At 43.2% G+C, this 27,290-nt stretch overlaps 1 protein-coding gene across 6 annotated transcripts in view; it reads right to left on the bottom strand.

Moving 5' to 3' along the window:
• The window catches only part of BTBD8 (BTB domain containing 8), a 45,127-nt gene extending 18,680 nt beyond the window's left edge, over nt 1-26,447 (bottom strand). The window contains exons 1-7 of one of the 6 annotated variants that reach the window (XM_083743156.1): nt 26,111-26,447; nt 22,689-22,886; nt 9,882-10,183; nt 8,265-8,382; nt 7,301-7,390; nt 2,551-2,631; nt 779-875 (exon numbers count right to left, since the gene is read on the bottom strand). In XM_083743156.1, the coding sequence (XP_083599282.1) occupies nt 779-875; nt 2,551-2,631; nt 7,301-7,390; nt 8,265-8,382; nt 9,882-10,183; nt 22,689-22,886; nt 26,111-26,268 (1,044 nt within the window). In that variant the 5' untranslated portion in view covers nt 26,269-26,447. Of the gene's footprint in view, nt 1-778; nt 876-2,550; nt 2,632-7,300; nt 7,391-8,264; nt 8,383-8,616; nt 8,753-9,881; nt 10,184-22,688; nt 22,887-26,110 lie in introns of those variants that run through there. The other 5 variants (XM_083743157.1, XM_083743158.1, XM_083743160.1 and 2 more) reach the window with 5 other exon arrangements.
• Nucleotides 26,448-27,290: the final 843 nt, after the last annotated feature.

Here is a 27,290-nt window from a genome sequence, read left to right as displayed (position 1 = left end):
TCAAAAAAATAATAATCAACAGTTCATTATTCATTCTGCAGCTGGGTATGTTTACTGCTTCTCTTATTAGGATGCATTTTCAAACTTCCTACTTCTGGGGAACCCTTTCCATATCAAGTTATCTAATGATAAATTCCCCCCCCCCCAATATAACCTAGGTCTGTCTCAGAAACCCCATGCATTGCAGAGGATTTTGAATTCAACTCATGTGGGGAGCCAGAGCCAGGCCTGCTGCATCACACCGAGAGTATGAACTAAGAGTGCACTCAAGAACACAGCCGCAAACTGTGACAAAGCTCAGTAGCAGTGGGCAAAGGGTCTTGCCTTTCAAAGCAAGCTTGCCCACTGCACCTGTTCTTCTCATTAAGGAAGCCCTAAGAGACTTCCAAGAAACAAGATGGAAACCACCAATCTAAAAAAAATCCCGCACATTCGCCGTAGTACATTTTGCACAACCTGATTTATAGATGAAAAATGGTTTCTGTGAACAACGAAAATTTTAGATCTGACACCTACTTCACGTATTTAAGGGACATTTTATTCCACTTTCCCAGAATTGCTTAAAGCAACTTTTAAATCCATTTTAAAATTTGTATTTTATTCCTATTTATAATTCTAGCATATCAATTACAAAAGGTTACCAAGTAGACACAGTAAGGGCTTTCCAACTCAACACTCTGGCCTGCAATACCTAGACTGAAGATTTGATCAAGAATTTGGAGCCATTTGGCTTTTATTGCTATCGTCAAAATAGAAAAAAATAAACATTGGAACACACCTTGTGAAAAAAGTTGCAGTAGTCTCTTTTCAGAACATATATAGCTACTTCTCTTAGGCCCTCTAGCCCATACATGTCTGCAATGTTCAGTATGGAACTGGAGTAAAAGTAATAATAAAAATTATACAGAAGATAATCCTGTTTATAATGGAATCATTCCATAGTAATCTGCATCGCATTCAGACAAGTGAAGCTAAACGACTGCATTACCACTCATATTTTTTTGAGAGCCAATTACAGCAACATTTCCAAAGGGATCTAGCATACCCGTAAAAAAATAAGGTGTAAGCGTTGCAACCCTGTTATATAAACCTCAGATTGATAATTCATGCTATACATTGCGGTGGTAAACATTTCTCAGTCCCTTTTTAGCAGTCTTCTGGGGACACACGCCAGTGACAGAAGAGGCCAGAGGCAAAAGTAGATAGAACAATGAATGCACATTTACTTTTGTACGGGTGGCTAGTTTCCAGCATATACATGGGGCCTCTCTATCCTTTCACAGCCAAGCAAAAGGCATTACCAAAGTTCAAGGACTGAGAAGAGATAGGATAGCCATCTTCAAATATCTAAAGGGTTGTTGCATGGAAGATTATTATTATTGTTATTTACTACATTTATATACCATGCTTCATTCGAAGATCTCAGAGCAGTTCACAAGATGAAAATAGAAGATAAAATCTCAAATAAATAGAACAAAAAGAAAACAATGACCCCCCCCTCCCATAAGCACATGTTAAAGGCCGCAGAATATCAACCAAAGGCATGGTTGAATAGGAATGTTTTTGCCTGGTGCCTAAAGATGTATAATGAAGGTGCCAGGCAAACGTCTCTGGGGAGAACATTCCACAAGTGGGGAGCCACTGCAGAAAAGACCTGCTTTTGTGTTGCCACCCTCTCATGGACGTCTCATGGAGAAGGCACATGAAGAAGGGCCTCCGATGATGATCACAGACTCCTAGTTGGTTTATAAGGGGAGAGGCAATCCTTGAGGTAATTGTAGCCCTGAGATTCAGCAAGCTTGTTTTCTCCTGCTCCAGGGGGTTGGACTCAAACCAATGGATTCAAGTTACAAAGAAGGGGATTCTGACGAAATATCAGGAAGAACTTTGTGATGGTTAAGAGCTGTTTGATAGCGGAACAGACTCCCTTGGAAGGTGATGGACACTTCCTCCTCGGAGGTTTTTAAGCAGAGGTTGGATGCCTAAATGTTATTCACTTCCCTGGATGGTCTCCCACTCAGGAACGAACCTGACCCACATCTGTTTAGCTTTACCAAGTTTGCTGCATTCCTTCACGTCTTCATATAAGGGAGCAATGGCACTTTGAATGTGGTGACTAGTCATCAGGCTTGGTAAAAGGGTTACACAGCATCCAGGAAGAGGAGGACTTAAAGAGGGCAAAGGTCATGGATGGGATTTTGGGTTTCATGAGTGAGATGCAGTTCATATGAAATTGAATAAAAATGGCAGGTTTTCCAGACCCTTCATCGTGCAGCAATAAACAGGTTAACCCACGTACCAAACATTTCCCCTGCTTCCCACAGAGTATCCTTCATCACTACTACCCCATCAGCTCAGCTGCCGAGTAAAATAAGACACACACACCTTTTCACAGTACTTCAAACATAATTATAGTGCAATAATAATTATTTCTGGCACTCTTGCCATTTTAGTTTATAGTCTCTGTGACATACTTTCTATTTTAATGTGGAATGGTGGAAGCAGAACAGGCATGGTATGCAATTAAAAATAACAAAACTTGACACATACCCAGCATCTGCTTTGTTTGGGAAATCCAAAACTCCTCCGTAGATAAAATGCAGAACGACAGTCATCTCTACATGGTTTAAGCTGCAAAACAGAAAGAAAAATCATTACAGACACCAGCATCTGTGAAATAAAATAGGTGGTTCACGTTTTATAAACCCTAAGTGGTTCACCGAGCCCTGTCATATTATAAAACGAAACCGCATCAAGGTAAAGTAATACCACTAATGCAATCTAAAATTATACATGGGTCACATTCCCCAACAGCTAAAAATGTGAAAAGCTGGATTCCCACAAGAACAGCTTTACAAGAGCTGTTCTAGTCCTTGGCTATAACCACCCAGGCAAGTGTGCCAACACTGCTTAGGAACAAGTGTTTTTAAGATTGTGCGATCTAAAGATTAAATTATCTTTATGAGATTCCCCATCACTAAAATGGCAGGGGTTGTACTTATTTCTAAGGCTTTCCGAAGAAATCTTCAGCAGATTAAAATGCCTTTTTCAAGAGATTAAAAGTAAGCTCCTCCAGAGAAGATCAGAGGCAGATACAGGCATAACAGGAAGATTCAGAACACATACCAAAGCACGGTCTACTACTGCAAAAAGTGGTCCAGGAGTCATAGGTTCACATTTTCCATCTCCCTTATCTCCTTGCACACCCACATTGGTGGGGGCTTCTACTGGTTGCCATACGTGGAATATTTTGGAATTATGGTGGGGGGGAATAATGTGTGTGAGAGAACCCTACACCCAAGTAGCTTCTACAGCTGTTAACTCATTTGATGTACCCAGTGTCCTCTCCAACTACCTTTGCCTTGTCAATCTAATCTGGAACTTGCTTGTCAGGGTCACAGAGCAAGTCAGGGGTCAATATACAGAATACACAAAAGTACTGAGGAATGTATATTTTATTGCAGCGGGACAAAGACAATTTTATCGTAGTGAACAAAAACACCTGCATTGGTTGCATGGATCTAGAATGCCAACCAGAGGGTGGCACTACTGAAGAGGCAATTTTCACCAAATTCCTTCTGCAGCCCTTTTAAGTCTTCCCTGCAAGGTCAGAGGACCATCCAGAACTGCATGATGAATCAGCAAAAGTTATCTCTCTCGCCACCCGCTTCCTGCAGCCAGCACCTCTGCTGAATTAGAATGCTTTCCCCGTGAGTGGAAGGAGCCCTCTCGAGAATGAAGGGCAACTCAGAACGCAACCCATTGTGTTCCCAAGAATTAAGCTTGCCTTTCAGGGTACAGCTTCCTACGCGATGAACAGGAAGAACTGTACATACTGCAACATGTGGCAACGTTAAATATGTTTGAGGAGCATTTAATAAAAGTGAAATTAGTTATTTTGGGTTATATGACAAAAAATCAACACAGTTGTCTAGCTGCATGCAAACACACGAGGTAGCCATAAAAACAGCACGAACGAGTAGCCCTGCTGTCTTGACAGCTGGTCTCTTAAACAGCATTTTCATTATTTCAGGATAAGCCATATGCACTGTACTCTCGAGCGTTTATAACGGCAACAGGAAAATCTACAAAAGGGCCGGACAGTGTATAAGAAGATTTGCCATGGTGGCCCCAGATTCAATCTGGGCTTGCAATCCTCATTTGTGGGGCTAGCACAGACACCTACTGGGCCAGTTTGCAAACAATGACACACTACAGTCATTACTCTGTGCGGATAAGAGAAGGGTGCATGTGAGCCCAAGCTTTCTTTCAGATTTGTTCTCATAGAACAGCCATGTACAACACATCAATCGCGAGCCCTCAGTGGACCGCAGGATTGTTTCTGGTCCATCGCAGGGCCTTTCTCTGCAACCTCAGATGCAGCAGCAGCCGCCACCGCCAGTCTCCACAGCAATGCAACCCTGAGCAGTGCACACAGGGAGACAGAGGGAGGTGCGAGGGAGCTGGGGAGAGGTCTGTGCAGTGCTGCTGGAAAAGGGGAGGTGGGCTTAGTGCGGGCAGGCACTATTGGGATCCACATCAGCTGTGCGGCTCCCTTTGACAGGGGAGAGACAGAGAGAAGCTGGCTCCTCAGATCTGTGCAAACTAATAAAAAAATACAGTTTGACTTTTCTCAGTTGTTTAGTTACTTGTCCATCTAGTAACTATTTGGATCTGTCATAATGATATCCAAACATAAGTACTGTATCTGTGAAATAATGATCCATCCATCCATTTATTTACTTAACAAATGACTTCAGACGGTGGTAGAGCACTGCTATTTTTTGATACTTGTTGGTAGATCACAGCCAACTTGTGGTTGGACATGCCTGCCATAGAACAAAACCATGATGCGGCATTCTGGCTGAACCAGGTCAATGGGTCTTAAGCTCCATCATCAGAAATACTGAGACTGTGGTTACAACTGAGACACGCTGCCTGACTTCCAGCCAGGACAATAGGAAAAGCGGTCACGGGCTTTATTGCAGATAAGATGCATCTGATTCGGCTGTATCAAGAAGAAGTGTCCCCAAGCTTCCAAGCGATCAAAAGTTATGGGATGTCAGCTGAGGGAAAAAAGCATCCAGCATCACACCACCAGGTATCCACAACCATGTTCAACATATGTAAGAGCAGAAGAAAGCTAGTTTTTATTGTCACTTTGTCATCACAGTGCAATGACAGCTTTATATCCCCACAGATGTGCACAGCAAACCTCATGTTTACTCCGAGGAAAAGCTTACTATGCTGAGATGGATTTTATTCAAAGGGATGGCTGTATAATATTGCACAAATTAAAAGTCAGAGCACCTGTACAAGGAATGCTCAGTTAATGCGTTTTCTAAGGTGACAAGGAAAGCAGATTTGGAGTTTTATGAATCTGTAATTCTTAATCCACAGTCAAGTGTTAAGTAATCCATGAACCAAGGCAGTCAGCTTGCTTTGCTATTCGCCATGTGCGCTGCTCTTATTGTAGAAATGGCTACAAAAACCTGCTTAAACTGCTAGACCTACAGTGTCCAGTACAAGCCCAGTGACAGCTCCCAGGTAAAATGGGGAAAAGCCTCAAGAATCTGCACTCCTCTCTGGAGCACCAGGCCCCAACTCCCAAGTATGGTTGAGTAGTTGCCAGCCCTGATTCAAGGCTAACTAAAGCTTCCCTTAAACCAGGATATGCAATTGTGTAACATGTCATTTAAATGGGGTAACCACTTCCTAGGAAAAAAATCTGAATTTACATATAGACCACAACAAGCACTAATTGATAGATACCATGTACCAAGTCCTCACCAAAAAAGGTACTGGCCAAGTGGTCTCACACATAATGAAAGAACTAGTAGGAATACAGCGTCCCCATACATTGTTGTTGTTTAGTCATTTAGTTGTGTCCGACTCTTCGTGACCCCATGGACCAGAGCACGCCAGGCACTCCTGTCTTCCACTGCCTCCCGCAGTTTGGTCAAACTCATGCTGGTAGCTTCGAGAACACTGTCCAGCCATCTCGTCCTCTGTCGTCCCCTTCTCCTTGTGCCCTCCATCTTTCCCAACATCAGGGTCTTTTCCAGGGAGTCTTCTCTTCTCATGAGGTGGCCAAAGTATTGGAGCCTCAGCTTCACGATCTGTCCTTCCAGTGAGCACTCAGGGCTGATTTCCTTAAGAATGAATAGGTTTGATCTTCTTGCAGTCCATGGGACTCTCAAGAGTCTCCTCCAGCACCATAATTCAAAAGCATCAATTTGTTGGCGATCAGCCTTCTTTATGGTCTAGCTCTCACTTCCATACATCACTACTGGAAATACTATAGCTTTAACTATATGGATCTTTGTTGGCAAGGTGATGTCTCTGCTTTTTAAGATGCTGTCTAGGTTTGTCATTGCTTTTCTCCCAAGAAGCAGGCGTCTTTTAATTTCGTGGCTGCTGTCACCATCTGCAGTGATCATGGAGCCCAAGAAAGTAAAATCTCTCACTGCCTCCATTTCTTCCCCTTCTATTTGCCAGGAGGTGATGGGACCAGTGGCCATGATCTTCATTCTTTTGATGTTGAGCTTCAGACCATATTTTGCGCTCTCCTCTTTCACCCTCAATAAAAGGTTCTTTAACTCCTCTTCACTTTCTGCCATCAAGGTTGTGTCATCTGCCCCCATACATAACCTACCCCAATAACATCCCCGGGCGCTGGGAGAGACATGGGCGATAAGAAAAACCTCTCCCCAGAGATGATACCCTTATTCGAGCATCGCAATTGTGGTTTTAAATAGGTTCCCATTAGCCTTACGCATGGTTCATATCAGTGCCAACCCGTATCAGTGCTGACGGAGGCATGATGCTCACCTGTGTGATGCCGCCCAACCCTGTCACCCTCGCAAGCTGGCACCTCTGCCCCTAACTGTTCCCCTACAAAGAATTTGTTTCAGGGTTTGTTCCAGGGAGGCAAGACACAGCAATGTCTTTCCAACATTGCCTTTATAATTTGTTTACTACCCATCTAACAGGCCAGCAAGTCATGCTAAAAGCAGAGAAGGAACGTTACTTGCTCATTGAATTTAATTGCAATGCAGAACTTTCCCATTTTTAACTCTTCCAGTTGACGGTTTGATGCAAATAGATAGATGCGGGTTCTCAATTCACAGAGGTTTCCCACTAGCCAAAATTTAGGACTGTTGCTCAAAATATACTGCACCAAGTAGGAGAGTCAGGACAGATTAATTTGAATTGCTTGGTATGCAGCATGGCTGCTCTGCATTTGCAGTGATTTTAAATTGCCTACCTTTGCTCCCATACGACTTGCAAAACAACTTACCCTTGAAGAGTGATGTGCTCTTGAGAGCTTTCGGCCCAGCTCCCATTCAGCATAGCAGCAAAGTAACAAGATCTGGCACATAAAATGGCCCTGAGAGAGGGAAGGGTGGGGTGTGTGGGGGGGAATAAACATTATTCTACTAGATACAAATATTTATTTTAGGAAAGCTGCTAAAAAAGGTTGAAATTATTTGCCCTTTACCTACTAATGCGTGTCTGCTCACTGCATACTTATTTCTCCCAGGATCCCTGGCAATTTAATCCGATTTGTCACAGAATGTGGAAAAATGCTACCATTCTGAAATGCCTCCAGTTAACAGCTAATCCACAATTCATTTTCATTATCCACAAAACAAGGCTGGAAGAATATCTCAAATTCTTAGGCACCTGGGGTTTTCTCCCACTTTGAACACAGAACACCACAATTTTTCCCCATCACAGATCTTTCATCTTCCTTCCAAATGAGGAAGTACCTCTTTTGAGGGCAGATCTGCAGCTTAACAGTAATTCAGCTATTAACAGTCTACATTTTTTTCCAATATGATTTATTCTGGTAAAAGGTTTGCTTATTTATTTTGAGGACCAAGAGCTTTAAGGAGCAAGACAGCTGTTTTCTTTTTCTCTCGCTCACTAAACTAAGCTTTCCTTGCAGGAGGGGAATATTTAAAAACTCAACACACTGTTGCTGAATCAATGCCAGTTTTCATCTAGTATTAGATTAGCTCTTCTCCATCGAAGATCACACCTATTGGACTGTATGCAATGCAACCTACTCAGAGTAGTCCCACTGATATTGATGGACATGACTAACCTAAGTCATTAATGTCAATGGGTCTACTCCACTGACTCCAAGTATAGCTTAATTAGACACAACCCACAGACATTTCTAAACGTTGTTCAACCCACCCCAAAAGCGCACTGAGCTTCTTCTTTTTTTAAAAAAAAATGCTAGTCTCTTGAAGTACCTGTGCACTTGAAACTGTTTTCTGTCAATCCATATAGTAAGATCCGAAAACCAAGATTTCTTGCAGAGCATCAATAGGTCTTTTCCTAAGCAAGATGCTGTTTCTATTTTAGAATCATCTGGAACAAAGAAAAATGACTTGTTATGAGACCATTCTCCACCATAAGGTCCTGAAATAGAAACATATCCTAAAAGAGAAGCTCTGTGGAATTTCACATTAATAAAATATACAGCCTCAATAATATAGGAAACAGGTAATAAAAAAGGATCTCTGAACATCTCTAAAATCTCCGAAATGCATGGGGAAAGAGGTGTATGTTCAGTTGCTGACAAATGTTAACACTGGCACTTACAGCACTTTGTAGGGGAGTTTATTCCACAGAAAGGGATACACCCTGAGACTTTCCCCCAAGCATCCAGAACACCCTCAAGGCCTCCCCTGGAGATGTTAATTCACAGTCCAGTCAGTAAGAGTAGCATTGGGATCATGAGTTTCAGGGCCATAGTGTTTGCACTATGCTGTACCACTTGTTCCCAATATAAAGCCACCAGGTGTGGTCATTAGTTGTTTGGGGGGGGGGCGAAGTGTCATCAATGCCATCCAGCCCTATTTCTATGTAACAGCTGAGTCAGGGGAGGCTGTCCATGATCTGGACAAGGGCTGGGCAATATATCCATATATTGTCCAAAATCAGTTTGAAGTCCGTATCGTGATATCAATTTCATATTTTTTTGAAACAAAAAAAAATCCTTCCAGTAGCACCTTAAAGACCAACTAAGTTAGTTCTTGGTATGAGCTTTCGTGTGCATGCACACTTTTTTGACTTGGCAATATATCGCAAATCACAGTGTGGGAGTGCACTACGTGAAAATCACAATGTGGGGGAAACCGTGAAGCCAGCCAATGCTTCTCTCGATTCCTGCAGCCCCTGGTAACTCAGCTCAGCTCTCCCCTGCCTTCTGCAAGGGGCAGCGAATCACAAGAGTAGACACCGGCAGAAATCATGATGCAGGAAAAACCGTGATGCCAGTCAATGCCTCGACACAGCTCCACCCTTATTTCAGACATGGTGATATATGGGTATATCACGGTGTCTAGCTGGTGATATCATGTTGTTGAAAACCAGAGATTGCCTGGCCCTAATCTGGACTGGCGGTTCTCATGTCTGTAATCCTAAACCCCACTTTGGAGAAAGATGAACTCACCAGGACTTCTGAAGAGACTTGTGTAGGACTGCACTGTTACATCTTGCCTGCAGGCTTACAATATGCCTTGGTTGTTGTTCTTATTGATCTTGTGTGAGCCTCAGGGTACCTTTCCAACGGAAGAGTGGGCTAACAATGCTTTAAGCAAACTCCGTAACTCCACAAAATGCTCGGCACTACAGCATCTCCGCTCTTACACAATAGGTGGGTGTAAGAGTTGCTGTGGCTACACATCCCTACAGTCCTGTCTAAACAACACAAGGCTCATTACTCAGGAGCCAAGTTACAGCGAAGAATATTAAACTCGACATTGCAAGCGCAGCAACGGCAAACCTTGTTTCAGATGGTTAACAAACCCACACTGGCATTTAAGTAACAAAAGGAAATCCAAACGCCACCGGTTTAACCTCACCTGACACAACTGCATTGCCTTCAGCATCAACAGCAGCAGCAGCAGCAGCAGCTTCTTCTCCAGGAATTTCATTTGCAATAAAAGGAGAAGCAGCAGCTTCTGTTTCTAGGGCTCCGCTTAAGGAATACTGATAACCAGATGTCCTTTCATGATTTTCTAGGCACTGTCCAGCGAATATTTCACCATTCTGCAGATTGCTGACGTCCACACTCTCATGTTCCTTTGTGGAGCTAGGCTTTGATATTTCTTTCTTGAGAATCGCTTGCTCAGACTCTTTGACGTTTCCGGATGAATACACGACCCTAGGAAGAGAGAGTCAGGCTGTAATCCCATGCACATATATTTGCAAGGGAGTCCCACTGACTTCAATGGGACTTGCCTCTGAGGACGCTTGCAAAGGATCAGACTTCATAGGTTTTATACATTGCATAATTCAAAATGTGGTTTTGACTACCAGATCTTGTGAAGTTAACGGTTCCTATCCTTAAGTAGTTGTCCAAAACAAGTAGCAAACCAGAAATCTAATAATACCATAATACATTGCTTTACTTGCCCCTCAATCTCAATCATTTTGGTAAGTGAGGCTGCGCCAAACACTAAAACCTAATTATATTTTAATATACAGAGTACTCAGAAATCCAAGACATTTTAAAAACAGCAGTTATCACAAGTTAATTCAATCAGGAGAAAAAATATCTCCCAGGTACATCTTAAAAGTGTATTTTCCTAATAGCACATCTGCTAGAGAAATAGTACTTTACAATGCAACATCCCTGAACCAAACCTGGTCCATGAGGCTTCTGCCATCTGGCTTCTTAGTTGTCATTCTAGAAATAAAAAAGGGAGCTTTAAAGGATGGGCAATTCAAGACCAGACCAGGTTCCCAATCTCTCTGAAAGTGGCTGACGAAGGAAACAAATTGCTGATCAAGAAACTTGTTGCAGATTTGATAATGGGGGAAGAGCCACACCTCCATAGTACTGTAGATCAAAAGTTCCAGGTTTAATTCCCAGAATCTCCAGGTGAGGCTGGGAGAGAAATCCTCACTTGAAAAAGAGGAAAGCCACTGCCAGACCATGCGAAAAATACTGGGTTCAATAGACCAATTGCCTAACTCAGCATAAGGCAGTTTTCTATGTTCCTATGCACAATCATAATTCAATACTTTCAGAAACTAGTTATTCTACAGGGAGGGTCCATGCATGCAACAGAAATTATGCTACAACTATAACCATTTCTTTGTCTGCTTTCCCCCCCTGTGTTACTTTCTGGCCTATTTAAAAAGCAAACTCGTACCGTGCATTGGAAAGAAAACCACATTATCCCAGCGTAATCAGATTCAAGCAGACATAGTGAGAGATGTCCATAAAATACAGGTGCATGTGAATATGCACAGGAAAAAAAGCACGACCCAAACATGCCAGATTATAACTTGAAGATCCTGTGATGTAGACTTAGAATGAGCAGCCCTTTGGATCACTTCCTGGTTTTCCCCTCTAAAGTGTTCATTTACTGCCAACGATAACAAAAACAGCCTCATCAGTTCTCAAAGTCTTTTACAACAAGACAGACAAAAGTGTCATGCAACCTTCAAGAAAGCCATAAAGGGCAAGGGTGTTTAAAAAACAAGAAAAACAGGATTGCCTCTGAGTAGCTAAATAACTCAGGCTACTTTTTTGGGGGAAGACTTCCAGATAACTATTTCCTTGAAAGACTTGCTTGGCAATATGCATGAATTTATGGAGTGTTAAAGAGTATGCTGTGTCCTTTAAGGCATAAACACTCTTGTCCAAATCTGTTCTGAAAACAACCTCCAGACAGACATTCTAAACTGTGCGCTGCAATCAGATGAAACTTGTCTGTATTTATTAGTCAATTTATAATAATTCCAGGAAAATACAAGATAATCTTCCTGCCTGGAAGCTGTAACACTCCGTTATCAGACAGTCATCTAAATTAAGGTTGCAAAATTCTTCTCCCCTTTGGGAGAGTACGCTGACTGGACTGCTAAAATCTTGATCATCACTTGTAGGGTTGACAGGCTTTCCAACAAAGCAATAAACAAATAATGACTTTGGCCTATGCAGGAAAGGAGAAATAGTCATTTCTACATATTCTGTCACACTCTAGCATGACCAATAAACTGATTGCAAGCTGTGAAGACAAGTCCACGTTTGATTCTCATTGCCCAAGGGGCACAGGTTTATTCAACAGACCAAGTCCCCCAAGGGCACCCCATAACTTCCTCCCATAGATTGAACAGCTGCTGTTCATTCTTATGGGGGAAAGTACAGCATTTGGGGGACGTGGGTGGCGCTATGGTCTAAACCACAGAGCCTAGGACTTGCCGATCAGAAGGTCGGTGGTTCGAATCCCTGCAACGGGGTGAGCTCCTACTGCTTGGTCCCTGCTCCTGCCCACCTAGCAGTTCGAAAGCACATCAAAGTGCAAGTAGATAAATAGGCACCACTCTGGCGGGAAGGTAAACGGCGTTTCCGTGCGCTGCTCTGGTTTCGCCAGAAGCGGCTTAGTCATGCTGGCCACATGACCCGGAAGCTGTACGCCGGCTCCCTCGGCCAATAAAGCGAGATGAGCGCCGCAACCCCAGAGTCAGCCACGACTGGACCTAATGGTCAGAGGTCTCTTTACCGTTACCTTACAGCATTTGGGGAAGGGAAGAACAAAGTCTATTTCCTTCCCCTCTCTTAAGCTGGCTCTAGGATTATGGGGAAGAGGACTTGTCATTTTAAAAGTTTAACCCCACAAAATCTGCTCCCCCATTTTTGTTTAAGATTCCTTCTTCTCCTGCTTTTCCAGCTGGAATGCTTCTTGCTGGAAGCGGGAGGAGAAGCAGCATCACATACCTCCTCTTTGGATTCTGGAGTTGTGCTTGGCCCATGAGAATTGAAACAGCTTTGGGAAAGCAGGTCTGACTCTGTCCCATGCTCTACCTAAAGACACTGGGGTCAACCTTTTTTATTTAAATCACTACTTACCCACATGCATTGAATTACAAATCATTCTGCAGAAAAAGACAAGATGCAGGTTTTCTGTAAGATCACCCCGAAACTCCTGGGAGCATACAGAGGCACCTTTAAATAGGGGATCAGTGCCATGTTTTTGTGAACTCAGCCTCCCTCAGTCACTACCCCCCAAATGACATGTGCATTTGCCTCTGAATTAAACACCCATTTCTCTTCTTTGCACTTCTCCATGCACATTTGACAAGCTGTCTCCATCTCTAAAAAAACAAACGAAGCACCTTGCAGTTTATCCAAATACCTGGAGCAGATTAGTAAATCTGGGGAGAAAACAGCTACACATTCACCCTAAAAGACACATATGATGCAAAAGCTTTCAACTGTTGCAACGTAGTGCCCTCCAGATGCTGTTGGACTACAATTCCCATCATCCCTGACCACCGGCCATGCTGACTGGGGCTGATGGGAGTTGGAATCCAACAACACCTGAAAGATTCCATGTTGGCTACCTCAGGCCTCTTGGGTTAAAACAGCAGTGCATCTCACTGTTCCCTTCCCCTGCTGTTCCGTCCAAAGACTTAATGCAACCTATAGAAACAATATTTAAAACTCTCCAAAGATCCTGTTAAACACACACACACACACACACACACACACACACACACCAGCAGTTCAGCAAGAAACTGAATATAAATAAAGCATAAAAACTAACAGACCCTAAGACTCTAAAGTCAATTTAATGTGGCACTAAAAATATATCATTCTTGGCAGCAGGTAAGCTTCTCTGGGGAAGAGCATTTCATGATCAGGAAGAGATGGTCAACAAAATGCTGCCAACTTTCCATCTCTGACTATCCCATCCACCTCAAGTTAAACACATACCGGTACTTTTGCAGCAACTAGGCCAAAAAGACAAAAGGCGTTAACGTGGGATGAGACAAGATTACAGAGAATCTCCTCCAGTTAAGAGCACAGGATTATTAACTAAGGTTTCATTAGAAATAATGAAAGCATAACAATATAGAGTCTGGAATAAACGCCGGATTTAGGGTGATGGGGGGGGGGAGGTTTCCCTGCATGGAGGGGCCCAGCCAAGGGGTTCCAATTTGAGAAGATCCATAATTGAAGAGATCCCTTTGAAGGTGTCAAATTTTGGCTTTGTACAGAGTGCCATATTACGAAAGATTACCAAAGTCTGCTCCTGCCAGGATGACCCTTCTTTCATATACTTGCCCCAGCTAATATAACAGGCAGCTTAGAGATCTCTTACACCAGGGGTCGGCAACCTAAGGCCCATGGGCCATAAGTGGCCAATAGGGGTCGTTTAACCAGCCCATGGACCCCCAACTGCCCACTTGGGGACCCCGCTGCCCAGTTGGTCGACTCCCGTGCACCGCACTAAACTGGCGCAAGCAGAGCAGGCACTGCCTTCTGCGACGCTGGCCGGCTTCCCATTGGTTGCGGGAAGCTCCTGCATCCAATGGGAAGCTGCGCACACCTCCTCCGCGCCGGAAATAGCGTTTGCGATGCATGTGCACGTGCACTCTGGCCCACTGCAGTGCCTGTGGGATCATGAACCGGCCCAAGCCACAAAAACTTTGCCGACCCCTGTCTTACATGGTTACAGAACATTTGCAGCAAGATGTGGTAGCTTTTGAGTTAGAAATCAAAGCCCCTCTCTGCAGAAGGTGCAGCATGGAATCCATGGAGCATAACCTCTGCTGTCTGCAGACTGAAGACTCCTAGCAGCAGACCTGGTAAGTACATAGAGGAAATTTAGCCGTGAAAGTGACACTAGGAGATGACAATGTTAAGGAATGGTTCACCAGCATAGGGCATATTAGCAGGGCAAGTCTGGGCTGCGCAAGCCCAATGGACAGTGTTGGGCGGATGAAGCAAAAGGTGGCAGTTAATACCAATTACTGCTAGATGGGAGAGTTGTTGGTTTTACGTGCTCCATTTTTGGCCTTCACAGAACCATCTGATTGGCCTCTGCAGGAAAGAGAATGCTGTGTTAGATGGCCCTATGATCCAATCCTGTGCTTATGGACCTTCCTCATACACAAAATAGATGATTCTACAATTTCTTCTGGATCTGCTAGACTGAGAGCACATTTCTATTATGGAGCAGGAGGAAAACGAAACGGCTTCTATGCCCCTTCATTCGGAGACAAGGTATACATCACTTTGAATTTTTCCATTACAAACAAACAATAGCTTTAAAAATAGCATGTAGAACAGAAGCTAAAAGGAATGACAGCCTTAGCAGTAAACAAGCTAAACGATACCAGCCATTCTGAAGCTGCTCGAGACAGGAAGCCGAAATGTCTATATAAAAAGGAGGACAGAAATACAGCAGAATTGAGAAAGCAGGCAGACTATGTACTCATGCTCTGTATTTTAATGCAACTCGGAAGCTTCTGTGCTTTTTGAAGTAGGGAGAGTTCTCCGTACGTTTCAATCTATTATAATTGGCCAGGTTAATAAATGTTTAATATTTGTGGAGTTCTCCGTATCTGCCCAAGAACGCTGCAGTATTCCCTGCTGCATTGACCTAGCCACGGGAGGCAGCACTCACCGATCTCACAACAACTGAAGCACATTGGGAGCAAGATGCTGTGTTGTGGAAAACAACCCATGTCTCTTAGAGCAGACCAATTCCCGATAGCAGCTACTAATGCAAAAAAAAATTATCCTGCAGAAGTCCTGCCTTTCAGAAAATTCATACATGGACAAAGGCTTGCTTTTATAAGAAAAAAGACTGTCTAAAAACACAAAAGCTCAACAACGTTGGGTTGTCCGTTCCAAAAGGTGGGAGTTCCTGCACCTCTTTTTCGGGGGGGGGGGAGCAGCACTGTAGACGGTATTATTGCTTTCTGCTCAGTGGAGGTCAGGTGACACATTTGAGCCAATATCAATATGCAACCAATATATACTGGTTGTTTCTTAGCGCAGACCCAGGCCACCAAGCCTGAGCTTCTATAGCAACCAGCCACCATGAACCACCATTGGCACGACTGGCAGCAACAGCAACAGATGTGTTCTATGCTTATGATAGTATTTTATTCTCTTGGTAATTATGCTGTTTTAAATTATGTGCATTTTATATTTGACTTTATTTAGCAATGTTTCCTCTTGAAATGTTTAAGATGATTAGTTTTTACCCCTTACCTGCTTTAAGTCTGCTGTGTTCAGTTTATCCGTATGCTTTTATCTTATGCTGGTCTGTGACCAAAATAAAGATTGATACCGATATTTAATATTAAAGCTGATTTGTGATGGTCATGTAAACATGCTGGAGAGTATTGGGAAATGATCATAAAACTCACATTTCCCAAAAGACCAGAGGCCTTTCTCTTAGGGATGATAGGCGATGACATTCCAAAAAAGGCACTCAATGTCTTTCTGTGTGCGTCTGCGGCAGCTAGAATAGTATATATGGTAAAATGGAAAGAAGAGATACCCACGAAGGAAACTTGGCCAAACAAATTGATTGAATACATAGAATTAGTAACCATGACCATGAAAACTAAAGAATAAGGACAAGTTAAAGAGGAGTGGAGGTGTTTTGGAAATTATCTTAGAATGTACAATATATGATTTAACCTCTAAGTACAAGTTAACCTATGAGCAGCAGATAACATCAAAAAAGGAAGACTTGAGACGATAATGGGTGAAATATTAGAATATGCAGCAGATCAAGATTTCCATAGAATGTCACAGAGAGATGGATTTGGAAATCTTCCAAAAAGAGGAGTGATGGATATTGTACAATGTGTGCATAAAAACTGCTAAAACTGCATAAATAAAAGTTGGTTTTTTTAAATGAAATGTTTCAAGATTTTTTTGTTTGTTAACTTTGTATGTACAGCATAAGATACATATTCTATATGTGACATCCTTTGTGGTGTTTTATTTTGAAATCTTTAAGATAATGTTTTTGTTTTTACTGTTAATTATGTTGCCTTGACTGTATACTTTATATTTGACTTCATTTTATTGCGGCTTGGTTCCTTTGATGTTTTAATGTGTTGTAACCCGTTTAGAGATTTTTTCCTTAAAAATATAAAGCAATATAGAAATGAAATAAAATGAAATAAAATAAAATAAAATAAAATAAAATAATAATAATAATAATAATAATAATAATAATAGTTACAGACTCCGCTAACCCAGAAATAGTACCTCGGGTTAAGAACTTTGCTTCAGGATGAGAACAGAAATCGTGCTCCGGCGGCACGGCGGCAGTGGGAGGCCCCATTAGCTAAAGTGGTGTCTCAGGTTAAGAACAGTTTCAGGTTAAGAACGGACCTCCGGAACGAATTAAGTTCTTAACCTGAGGTACCACTGTAGGTCCTAGGAGCAGCCCATATGGTGAGGCTGAGCTGCACTCCTGATCACTGCAGATCACCCAGATGGAGCAGCAACATTGGGACTGTGCAGCTGCACTAGCAGAGCCAACCCAGTGCTCCCGCCACCTGAACGTGCACACCCAGGCAAGCAGCAGGGACAGCCCTGTTCGGAAGGCAGTTGTGCCCCATCACACGGGCTGCTACTGTAGGGCTCTCTAAAGCAGATGATTCTGTCTCGGTTCCTCAGTCAGACCAACCTGTCCCAAACAGAATCATAGAACTGTAGAGATGGAAGAGACCCTGAGGATCATCTCATCCAACCCCCTGAAAAAATACACAGCTGTCCCATATGGGGATCGAACCTGCAACCTTGGCATTATCAGCACCACACTCTAACCGATGGAGCTATTAAGTGGCTGGTGAAGGGGTACAATGGGTAGGAAAGAGTAACAAGAGGCTGTCGCCAGTGACCAGCAGCTCTGGATAAAGGGAGTTCTTGCGCTGTTATTGATGTCAGCACTGTGCAAATAAAGGATTTATTTACCGGGTAAATACCTTGTGAATCTACCAAGAAACTTGATGATAACCAGAAGTTAAGATGGACAGGAACAATCTGTTGTCAGGAACTGGTACAGTGGCACCTCGGGTTAAGAACTTAATTCGTTCGGGAGGTCCGTTCTTAACCTGAAACTGTTCTTAACCTGAAGCACCACTTTAGCTAATGGGGCCTCTCGCTGCCGCCGCGCGATTTCTGTTCTCATCCTGAAGCAAAGTTCTTAACCCAAGGTACTATTTCTGGGTTAGTGGAGTCTGTAACCTGAAGCATCTGTAACCTGATGCGTCTGTAACCCAAGGTACCACTGTATTTATAACAAGAGGACACCAGCAATAGACAAAGCCCATTAGAGACTCAAAGAAGTAAGCTGGATTTGTGGTTTGGGTGATGTTGATTATATGGGGTAATGAGGCTCCAACTGCAAACACTTTTCACTAAAAATGTCAAATTTGAAATTAAGGCTGCAATCCTACATACCATGCTGAGTAGGCATATGTAGGACTGCATCGTAAGCTTTATCTTCCTGAACATTTGAAGAATGGGAAAACAATTAAGACAGAATAAAAGAACTGCTTTCAAAGACGAATTAAAATAAGTCGGGCGTTTGAAAAACAAAGCTTTAAATACAATTTTTTTTTTACTGAAGGACACAAGGATGAAATAGAAGATACCCCTTCGCCCCCAAAATAAATTAAAAATCCAGAAATAGGATTACCGCCTTTAATAGCTGCTGAAACTGATAAAAATCCTTATTTCCTCATATAGATTTTGTTTTATTTCGCAAGCTACAGATAGCGATAAGGAAATTCAATTATGCTTAAAGACTCCGAGTCACAAAAGTAAACTGTACAAATAGACTGAAATCAATTTCAAAACTGGGCTAACTTAACAATATAATCAGACCTTACAGCATTACCAACATTTACAATTTCTGTTAACGTTATGGTGTAGATAAGGATCATAGCCTAGACTTGCAAATATCTGCATAACCACATGTTACTAGTTTTCTTGTGCAAATCCTAGTATAGTAGTAGTATAGTTTCTGACCACAGCTTTTTTTGCTGCACTGCAGTACTGTGATAAAAGCCAGTGGAACTCAGGATTCAGTTCCAGTTGTGTAAAAAATATCCTGCATGACTTGGCAATGTTAGCAAGACCTCTCTATTTCTCAAAGAGGGAAAATTTAATTGTTGGGAAGAATACATCATTTTACACCTTCAAATTTCTCCAATGTGGATAAAATGCAAATCCACATTCTCACACATTTCAAAATCCTGCCTCTTCATTCTAATACCAGAGGCTTGTTACAAAGAACCAAAACAGAACTCTTTGCTAATAACCACAGCAAAAACACTGGTTTCCAAATATTGAAAACCAACTGAGTACCTGCTCCTGATAAACTGCCTGTCAAACTGAGACAGATGGCAAATATACTGAAAATTACTTTCATTCAGCTGAAAGGAGACATATTCACAAGAGATTCTTTTTAGTGATAAATAAGCTTATTTGCAATATATATATTGGAATGCTAAATTTGAACGATAGTCCTGTCAATCTATTGGTTTTTCCTTATTAAAGTTCTCTGGGAAGCTTTTGCATATTTGCATTTCAGAATACAGGGGGAAATTATTTTCACACACACAGCTGTAATGCAAAGCTTTGCCTTTGCTGTCTGTTGGGAAGAGTAAAAATTCCATTGCTCTATTTTTCCAAAGCTTCCTGCATTGCGCCAATTCATTCAATTATGCAGCTGCTAATTGGAATTGACAAAAATCTTTTACTTGTCAAGCTGTACGTACAGTGAGAACAGCATTTCTCCTTTTTAATTGGTGGCACGGCCAATGGCATTCACACTTAGATTTGCACAGGTCCTACTAAAAACCAGAACACTGTCAAGTTTACAAGACAGAAGGGTAAGAAATGGAATGGATTTTATTTTATTTTTTAAGTAGGAAAATGGGGAATAATTACAGCAGGGTGGTTAAAATTAAAATAGGAATTCACGGTCTTCTACCTTTAACCTGTAAAGCTGATGTAACTACTGTTTTGCCCCATCTAAATATGGGCAAATAATAATAATAATCTGGTAATCAAAAACTGTGGTATTCCCTGGGAATCTCTGTAAAAGTAGGATGTCTGTTCTAAAAAGTAGCTTGAATTAGCATAGCCTCTTCCCTGCAGGCCTAAAGATCACATTTAATTAAGCAATATGCTGCTCACTCTTTACATTACAAAGGGAATGTCTAATATGCAGTTCTCCAATATACCACAGGCTCTCAGCGGCCATGTCACTTAACCTCAGTTGAAGAAACCTGTCAACAGAAGAGACTCCCACTCAGCTAGAGCAATAAAAGCATCAATCCCGCTTCTCGCGCATTTCATGTAGCAATTGGCTTCTGGGCCACATAAAAAATGACCTGCCCTGCACCCTTTGAGGAACACCAATCCTCTAAAGGAGAGGATTAAAGAACCAGAAAATTATCTAAGAACGTGTCTTGATTTTGACAAATTACCCAGTCTTGATGACGAGTGTAACATTCAGCACAGCCACAAAGGAAGCCTCTATATTGTAATGAGCTGTCCTAGGTGCTGGATTTGTGCAAAGACACTTAGGAACACCAGGAGGATTCTAGCATCCCCAACACTGGCGGGCTTTACACATCTGTAAATTGGAACTATTCACTTGTTTGGAGCAAAATAAAGGTGCACACTTGCAGACAACCTCAGGACGAGCTAAACCACCCTCTGGCAACCTCAGAAATTAGCCAGGCACCAGGTGCTGGTCCATTTGGGACCATGTGGATGTTGGCAAATAACCGCTCCATCTGCCTGGCCCCTCCAGCTTCCTTAAGCAGGTCAGAAGAATTACTTATTTGTTGCATTTGCATCTCACCTTTTCCTCCAAGGAGTAAATGGCTCATCCTCCTCAATTAATCTCTACAATGAGACAGGTTAAGAGGTTGCAACTGGCTCCAAGGTCACCCAGTGAGCTTCAAATTTGAACCCTCATCTCCCATGTCCTAGTCAGACACTCTAAGCACTACACCACACTGACTTCCTATATGTCTTCTGCTATGGGGCACTAGGTAAATAAATCTGGGGAAAGCCAAATGTCACTTAAAGAAGGTTCTGAAGAGTTTCCTGGAAGCTAGCATTTGTTTTATTCTGGGTTGCTTTATTTGATCTTTTAATGTGTTGTAAACCTTTTTGAGATTTTTTTCTTTAAAATATAAAGTGGTAGAGAAATTAATAATAATAGTAGTAGTAATAATAACAGGAAGTTCAACCGCAAAAAAGGTGCCTAGACTCTTCAATGTGTGCTTGTGAAATGAAAACATCTGAATCTCTACATCATGTTATGTTTATCTGCCCTTTGTACAGTTCAGCCCGTGCTAGTATACTAAACCCCATAATCCAGCCTATGGCTGACAAACCAGTAGACCTACAGCTCGCCTGGGTTCTTCAATATGTGGATCCTTATATTACCCTACAGGTTGCTAAATTCCTAACAGCCGTCCTCTCGTACAAGAGACAGAACGGAATGTTAGCTGATTATTGATAGTTATAAGAATTTTCTATAATGACATCAGATATTGATTTTAGTGTAGTGTCAAATTTTTTTAATCTTAATCTTAAACTTTTCTTATGAATGGCTAATATCCGTCCTTGTGAGTTGTGAACTGTGTTATACTACTTGTGGTTTGTACGAGTCCGCTGTTTTATTTGATTTGTTTTGTTGTGTTGTGTTTCGTGATGGGCATAAAGCCGAATAAACATTTTTGTTGTTGGTGCCTAGACATTCCATTGTGGAAACCGTAACTTAGGTTTAAGGTGCCATTTGGCGATTAGATTATATATCTGAGTTTCTAACACTGCCTCAGAGTCTCAGATCAAGGGCATTCTGCCACCTCTCTGAGGTACCAAATTGAAGTAATTTTATAAATTCATGAATGGTGCATAAATTATTGGATATGCAACCAGTAACTTCCAGTGGAGTGAGAGAGCTGGAACAAGGAACAGAGACCAAACACTGAGGCCTTGCTCCAGGTCGCCCACATCACCCAATAAAATTGATTGGTGGTAAATTTGGTACAGACAAAAGAAAAATACTTTCTCACAGAGTATGTAATTTACTTATGGAACTAATTGCCACAATGTGTGATAGCCAGGGTCTTAGGGTTGCTCCCCAAGTCACACACTTACTCTCAAGTAGTGAGCATAAGTTTGCAGAAAATGTAGAATAGACATTATCGTTCTTTCATATATCCTTGGTGAAAACATTTAAAATTCTAAGAAAGAGAAGAGTTTCTCTCCCACATACAAGAAGCATCTCTAATGAAAAAACAACCTTTTTAACAAAGTCATCTAACTAGCCAGTAGGCATGAGGAAATGCAGATTCATGGAGAAAGCAGACCATTGTTACTCAATGCAAATCACACCTCTTTCCATTTAATTCATGAGTACTAAGACTATCCCAAAGTCATCTTGCAGTTAAGTACACTCTTACAACTTGCTGGCTATCACTCTGTCAGCTAACCCTTTTACCTCCACTTTAGCTACCTCCCTTCCAATTTCATATTGTCAAATATTAAGAAACAGACGTATCAAAAATATATATTCTGATGATTGGTTATGGGTTCATATCTACAGTGTTAAAAAAAAAAGGTGGGGCACCATTCTTTTAACATATCGTAGAGTGGGGTGGGTGGGAGAATTCACTCTTCCCAAATTCCTTGTTCCCCAATCTAAGTATCAGGATCATTCCTTGATGCCTAGAGAACCATTATAATTGGACAAACTGATGGTCTGCTATCAAAACTACCAGGCTGAAAACAAGTTTCTTAACTGTCACCAGATCTATCACAATACTGGCTCGAACTACATTTTTTAAGGGGGCAGGTGAGAGTGGAAACTTACTGCAGGAATGTTTTAAATTCAGAGGGTTCCAAATTCTCCAGATACAAAACTTCACCATGGTTTGGACTGTTTAACACTCCTCCAGCAACATGGGAGAAAAAACTGGGAACTCTTGCTAGAAGCACTCCCTTGTGAGCTCGGAAGAAAGCGCCGCCAACATGGAAAGTGACATCAGTTTGGATTTCTTCCTTAAGAAGCCTGTGAAACACAACAGAAAGAGCATCACACATTGAGCTCAAAATGAAGTTCAGAATATGTTTCTTTCTTGGATGTCTAAAACAAAGTGCTATGCTTGCGCACATGCCATCCTCCAATAACCAGCTACCCAGATGGTAGGTGGCACTGAAATTAACTGGAACAGGGGTGGCACCAACAGCCAGGATGACTGGTCACCTGCTCAGTACATACCAACCTGTGGAGGTACCCTCCTATTCCTCCTTGCTGTCCTGTTCACCTGTGTGAGCTGACAAGAGCAAGCCACAGTGCTTTATGCTTATTTTTCCCCCAGGACAGCTGCACAGACAAGACCCTGAGAAAAGGCGCAAGCAAGTGGGCACTGGAAGGAAAATGAAGTGAGCAACTTATGGAAGGGTCCCCGACAGAGATTTTGCCCAACAGCAACTCCAAACCTGGCGCCAGCACCGGATCGGACTCACATCCAGCTGTTCGATAATATGAACAACCAGGCCCATTGCGAAACTCACTTCCTCTCCTGTGTTTTCTCTCTCCCTGCTTCTTGCTATTCCAAGACTTGCCATTTCTTTCTTTACCTTTCATTTCTGTTTAGCTACTGGGAAAGCTGCAGCTTCAGAGAGCAGGCGAGGCAGGGAGCTTTTTTCTTGCTGAGATTCTGCACAGAGGCACAATTCCTAGTGTGCCCTGGGAAGAACCGATTATTTAACTACTCTAAGAATTGGAGCTCTGGGAGGTCAATACAAGTCTCCTAGTGACTCTAAGCAATTCTGAACCAGCTACAGCTCCCAGAATTCTTTGGGGGAAGCCATGACTGTTTAACGTGGTATGATGCTGCTTTATATGTATCGTGCAGACAGGAGCTCAGACATGGCAAGAACAGACCCCCTGAAACCAATGGGATTTAAGTTAGCCGTGACAACTACTTATGCCCCATTATTTCAGTGGACCTACTTGGAGCATGCTGAAGCCTGCATCCATCCCTTGCTTTTTCTCAAATCTTGAAAACTGCAACTTTCTCCAAGGAGTGGAGAATGAAAGTGTCATGAAGTATCACTGGGTGGGGCCCCTCAGGCAGGTGGTAGCAATTAGTTCCTGAAGTGGGAGCAGGTGATGGGGCTGGCTGGCTGCCAGCATTCCCCAGCCCCTATAAATCTTCGCGTTAACCTGGCGAGGGGAGGAGAGAACACGCTGTAGATTAGGCTGCCATTTGAGGTCTGTAGCTGGTGCCAGAGAAGATGCCAATAAAGTCTGATAATCCGTTTGGTTCCTACAGGCGAATTATTAGAAGCTTGGAGGGAGGACTCGGGAAAGCGACCTTCTCCTTGATAGAAAGTTCTTTCCAAAGCACAGATGGAAAAACAGGTCCCAGAAGGGCATCCCCTAGCAATTAGTCTCCAGGGAGGAACAATTATTCCATCAGCTGGAATAGCTCAGATGATAGCATATGAGACTCTTAATCTCGGAATCATGAGTTTGAAACGCCACGTTAAGCAAGAGATTCCTGCGTCGAAGGGAGTTGGACTAGATGACTCTCATGATACCTTCCAACTCTAAAATTGCATGATTAATAAGCAACCCCATGTGACGTTAACATATGAGAGTGCTGGAGGTGAAATAGTTAAACAGGTTACCCAATCAGAACCCGGGGGGGTGGAGTCAGAGGGACTATAAAACCAGCTCTGGGAGGGGCGAAGGGAGGAGTTCCTTGGGAGTTGGGTGGTTGGTTGGAGTGGGAGTGAATTGGGATAGAGTCTGTGGGTAGGTTGAGGTAGTGTAGTGAAATAACCTGAGTCAGGAACAGTTAGGAGCTAGGAAGACAAATAAATATCTGGGAGGTGGTTTAGTGAGTGAGAGCAGGTAGCGGAAGTTATAGGTCTGGATAGGCACCCCATGATTGTAATTGACCGATACTGTTTATGAAACCACACACTTGTTAAGCTGCAATAAATAAACAGAAGTTTATGTTCCAATTTAACCCTGACTGGACTCAGTATTGTACCAGGTAGGGCTTGGGTGGTGGCACAGTGATCAATAGATGTTGAAATGTCCAGGGACCCTGAGTGATCACCACACCTTGGTAAAAGGGTTGTGTGCACAGGGCTGCGTGCATGGCCCTGGCACCAAAAATTTTGGTTGCCTGGCCCCTTCATGGGGAATTTTGTGGGTGCTCAGGCACCTATGCCTGGTAGTCTCCATAAAAAAAGCTCAGTTAATTACACTAATAACAGTTTATTTGCTTACTTTATATTATAATGGAGAAATTGCAGTGCTTTTATACTTCAATGGTTCTATTCGTGCATTACAAACACCTTGGGTGATTTATGAAGAAAATGGGGTGGGGGTAGCAAAACTAGCAGGCGCCACACTGGGGGGAGGGGGGGTCATGTGCATGTTGGGACTGCCTGTGCTGTTGCTTCCCACACGCCCCTCTAAGCAACCCGCACATGGGAAGAGCCACACCGGGATTTAGTGATGCTAAGAAAATTGTGCAGATTGGCCTGAAGGTGAGTGCATGTGACCTCTCCCCCCCCCCTTCCTTGTACCAAGTCTAGGGCTGCCACATGTCTGGATTTTCCTAAGAGTACTGGGATTTCAAAGGCGGAATTGACATGGGGGGGGGGCAATTTCCAAAAGGTGGCCCTTTGGTCTTGATCATAGGTAAGTCAATCAAGTGTTTTTGTAAAGAAGAGCTCAACAACTGTGGGATCTTCGTAAAAGAAAAGTCTCCACAATTTGGGGGTCTTCCTAAAAGAAGAGACTCCATAATTTGGGGGTCTTCTTAAAAGAAAAGTCTCCATAATTTGGGGGTCTTCTTAAAAGAAAAGCCTCCACAATTTGGGGGTCTTCCTAAAAGAAAAGTCTCCACAATTTGGGGGTCTTCTTAAAAGAAAAGACTCCACAATTTGGGGGTCTTTCTAAAAGAAAAGTCTCCACAATTTGGAGGCCTTCTTAAAAGAAAAGTCTCCACAATTTGGAGGCCTTCCTAAAAGAAAAGTCTCCACAATTTGGAGGCCTTCCTAAAAGCAAAGTCTCCACAATTTGGGGGCCGCCTTAAAAGAAAAGTCTCCACAATTTGGAGGCCTTCCTACGAAGAATCTCCACAATTTGGGGGTTTTCCTTGAAAAATAAAAAAGCTCAATAATTCCGATGGTTTCCTCAAAATAAGCTCAACCATTTGGGCGGTATCCTAAAAGAAAGCGCTCGCCCATGTTGGGGTCTCCCCCTACCTCTCCACATCCTGCCTCAGCCGCTCAGCCACCGCCTCCTTCAGCCTCCGCCTCTCGGACGAGGCCTTCTCGCCGCCGCCGCCGCCGCCGCCTTTCCCTCCTCTTTCAGCGGCCCTCGCGGGGCCCTTGGACGAGGCGCCGCCGCCCCAGCGCGCCATGAATCCGGCCAGGCAGCCCGACTTCCGGCTCAGAATTAGCCGACGGTCCCTGAGAGCTGCGGCGCCGCCTCGGCCGCTCACGCTCCGCTTTGTCTCCCCCAGGGCGCAACCGGCGCTCGGCGAAGGGAGCGTCTCGAAACTCTCGCCTTCTGTTTAGAAGCGGCGGCCCGAGAAGAGGCCCACCCCTTCCCTTCGCCTCATTGGGCAGCGGGGAGGAGAAGACCAATCGCGAAGCGGCTCTCCGTCGAGCCCCGCCTTCGTGTTGTTTACCATCCTGGGACGCACGTGGTTTGGTGCGGGTGGAGGCGGGGAGAAAAGATGTGGGCGGCGGGGCTTGGGTACAGAAGGATCCCGGTGATCCGGTGCCGCGGACTCGTATAGAAAGCTGGCAGGGGTGTCACTGGGACACGGCAGAGGACAAGTAGAGATTGGATGGTGTTTGAATTCCGCCAAGTTAGCTAGATTTCAATGAAGTACTTTGTTATGTACTGAATCCATTTTTCAAAAAGTAAAAAAAAAAATGTTGCATGAATAGGACTTAGATCTGGTTCTGTGTGATTTCTCCATATGGATTGAAAGGGAATAAAAAGCTTTTTTAGGAAGACTCCAAAATTGTTGAGCTTTATTTTAGGAAGATCCGGAAATGGTTGAGCTTCCCCCCCCCCCCCAAAAAAAACGTGATTTTTCATTGATCCAGGACAAAGCGCCTTTTCGGAAATCCCCCCCCCTCCCATGTCCATTCAGACTTTGACATACGGCAGCCCTAACTTTGTTAAGAGTGCAGTGTTCTCAAAGGTAAAGGGACTCCTGACCATTAGGTCCAGTCATGGCGGACTCGGGGGTTGCGGCGCTCATCTCGCTTTATTGGCCGAGGGATCCGGTTAACAGCTTCCAGGTCATGTGGCCAGCATGACCAAGCCGCTTCTGGCGAACCAGAGCAGTGCACGGAAACGCCGTTTACCTTCCCACCAGAGCGGTACCTATTTATCTACTTGCACTTGGACGTGCTTTTGAACTGCTAT

This window comes from Podarcis gaigeae (genome assembly GCF_964106915.1).
Source record: "Podarcis gaigeae genome assembly, chromosome: 6".
NCBI classification, from domain to species: domain Eukaryota; kingdom Metazoa; phylum Chordata; class Lepidosauria; order Squamata; family Lacertidae; genus Podarcis; species Podarcis gaigeae.
The sequence above is the reverse complement of the archived record's forward strand: the minus strand, read 5'-3'. Positions and strand labels throughout refer to the sequence as shown.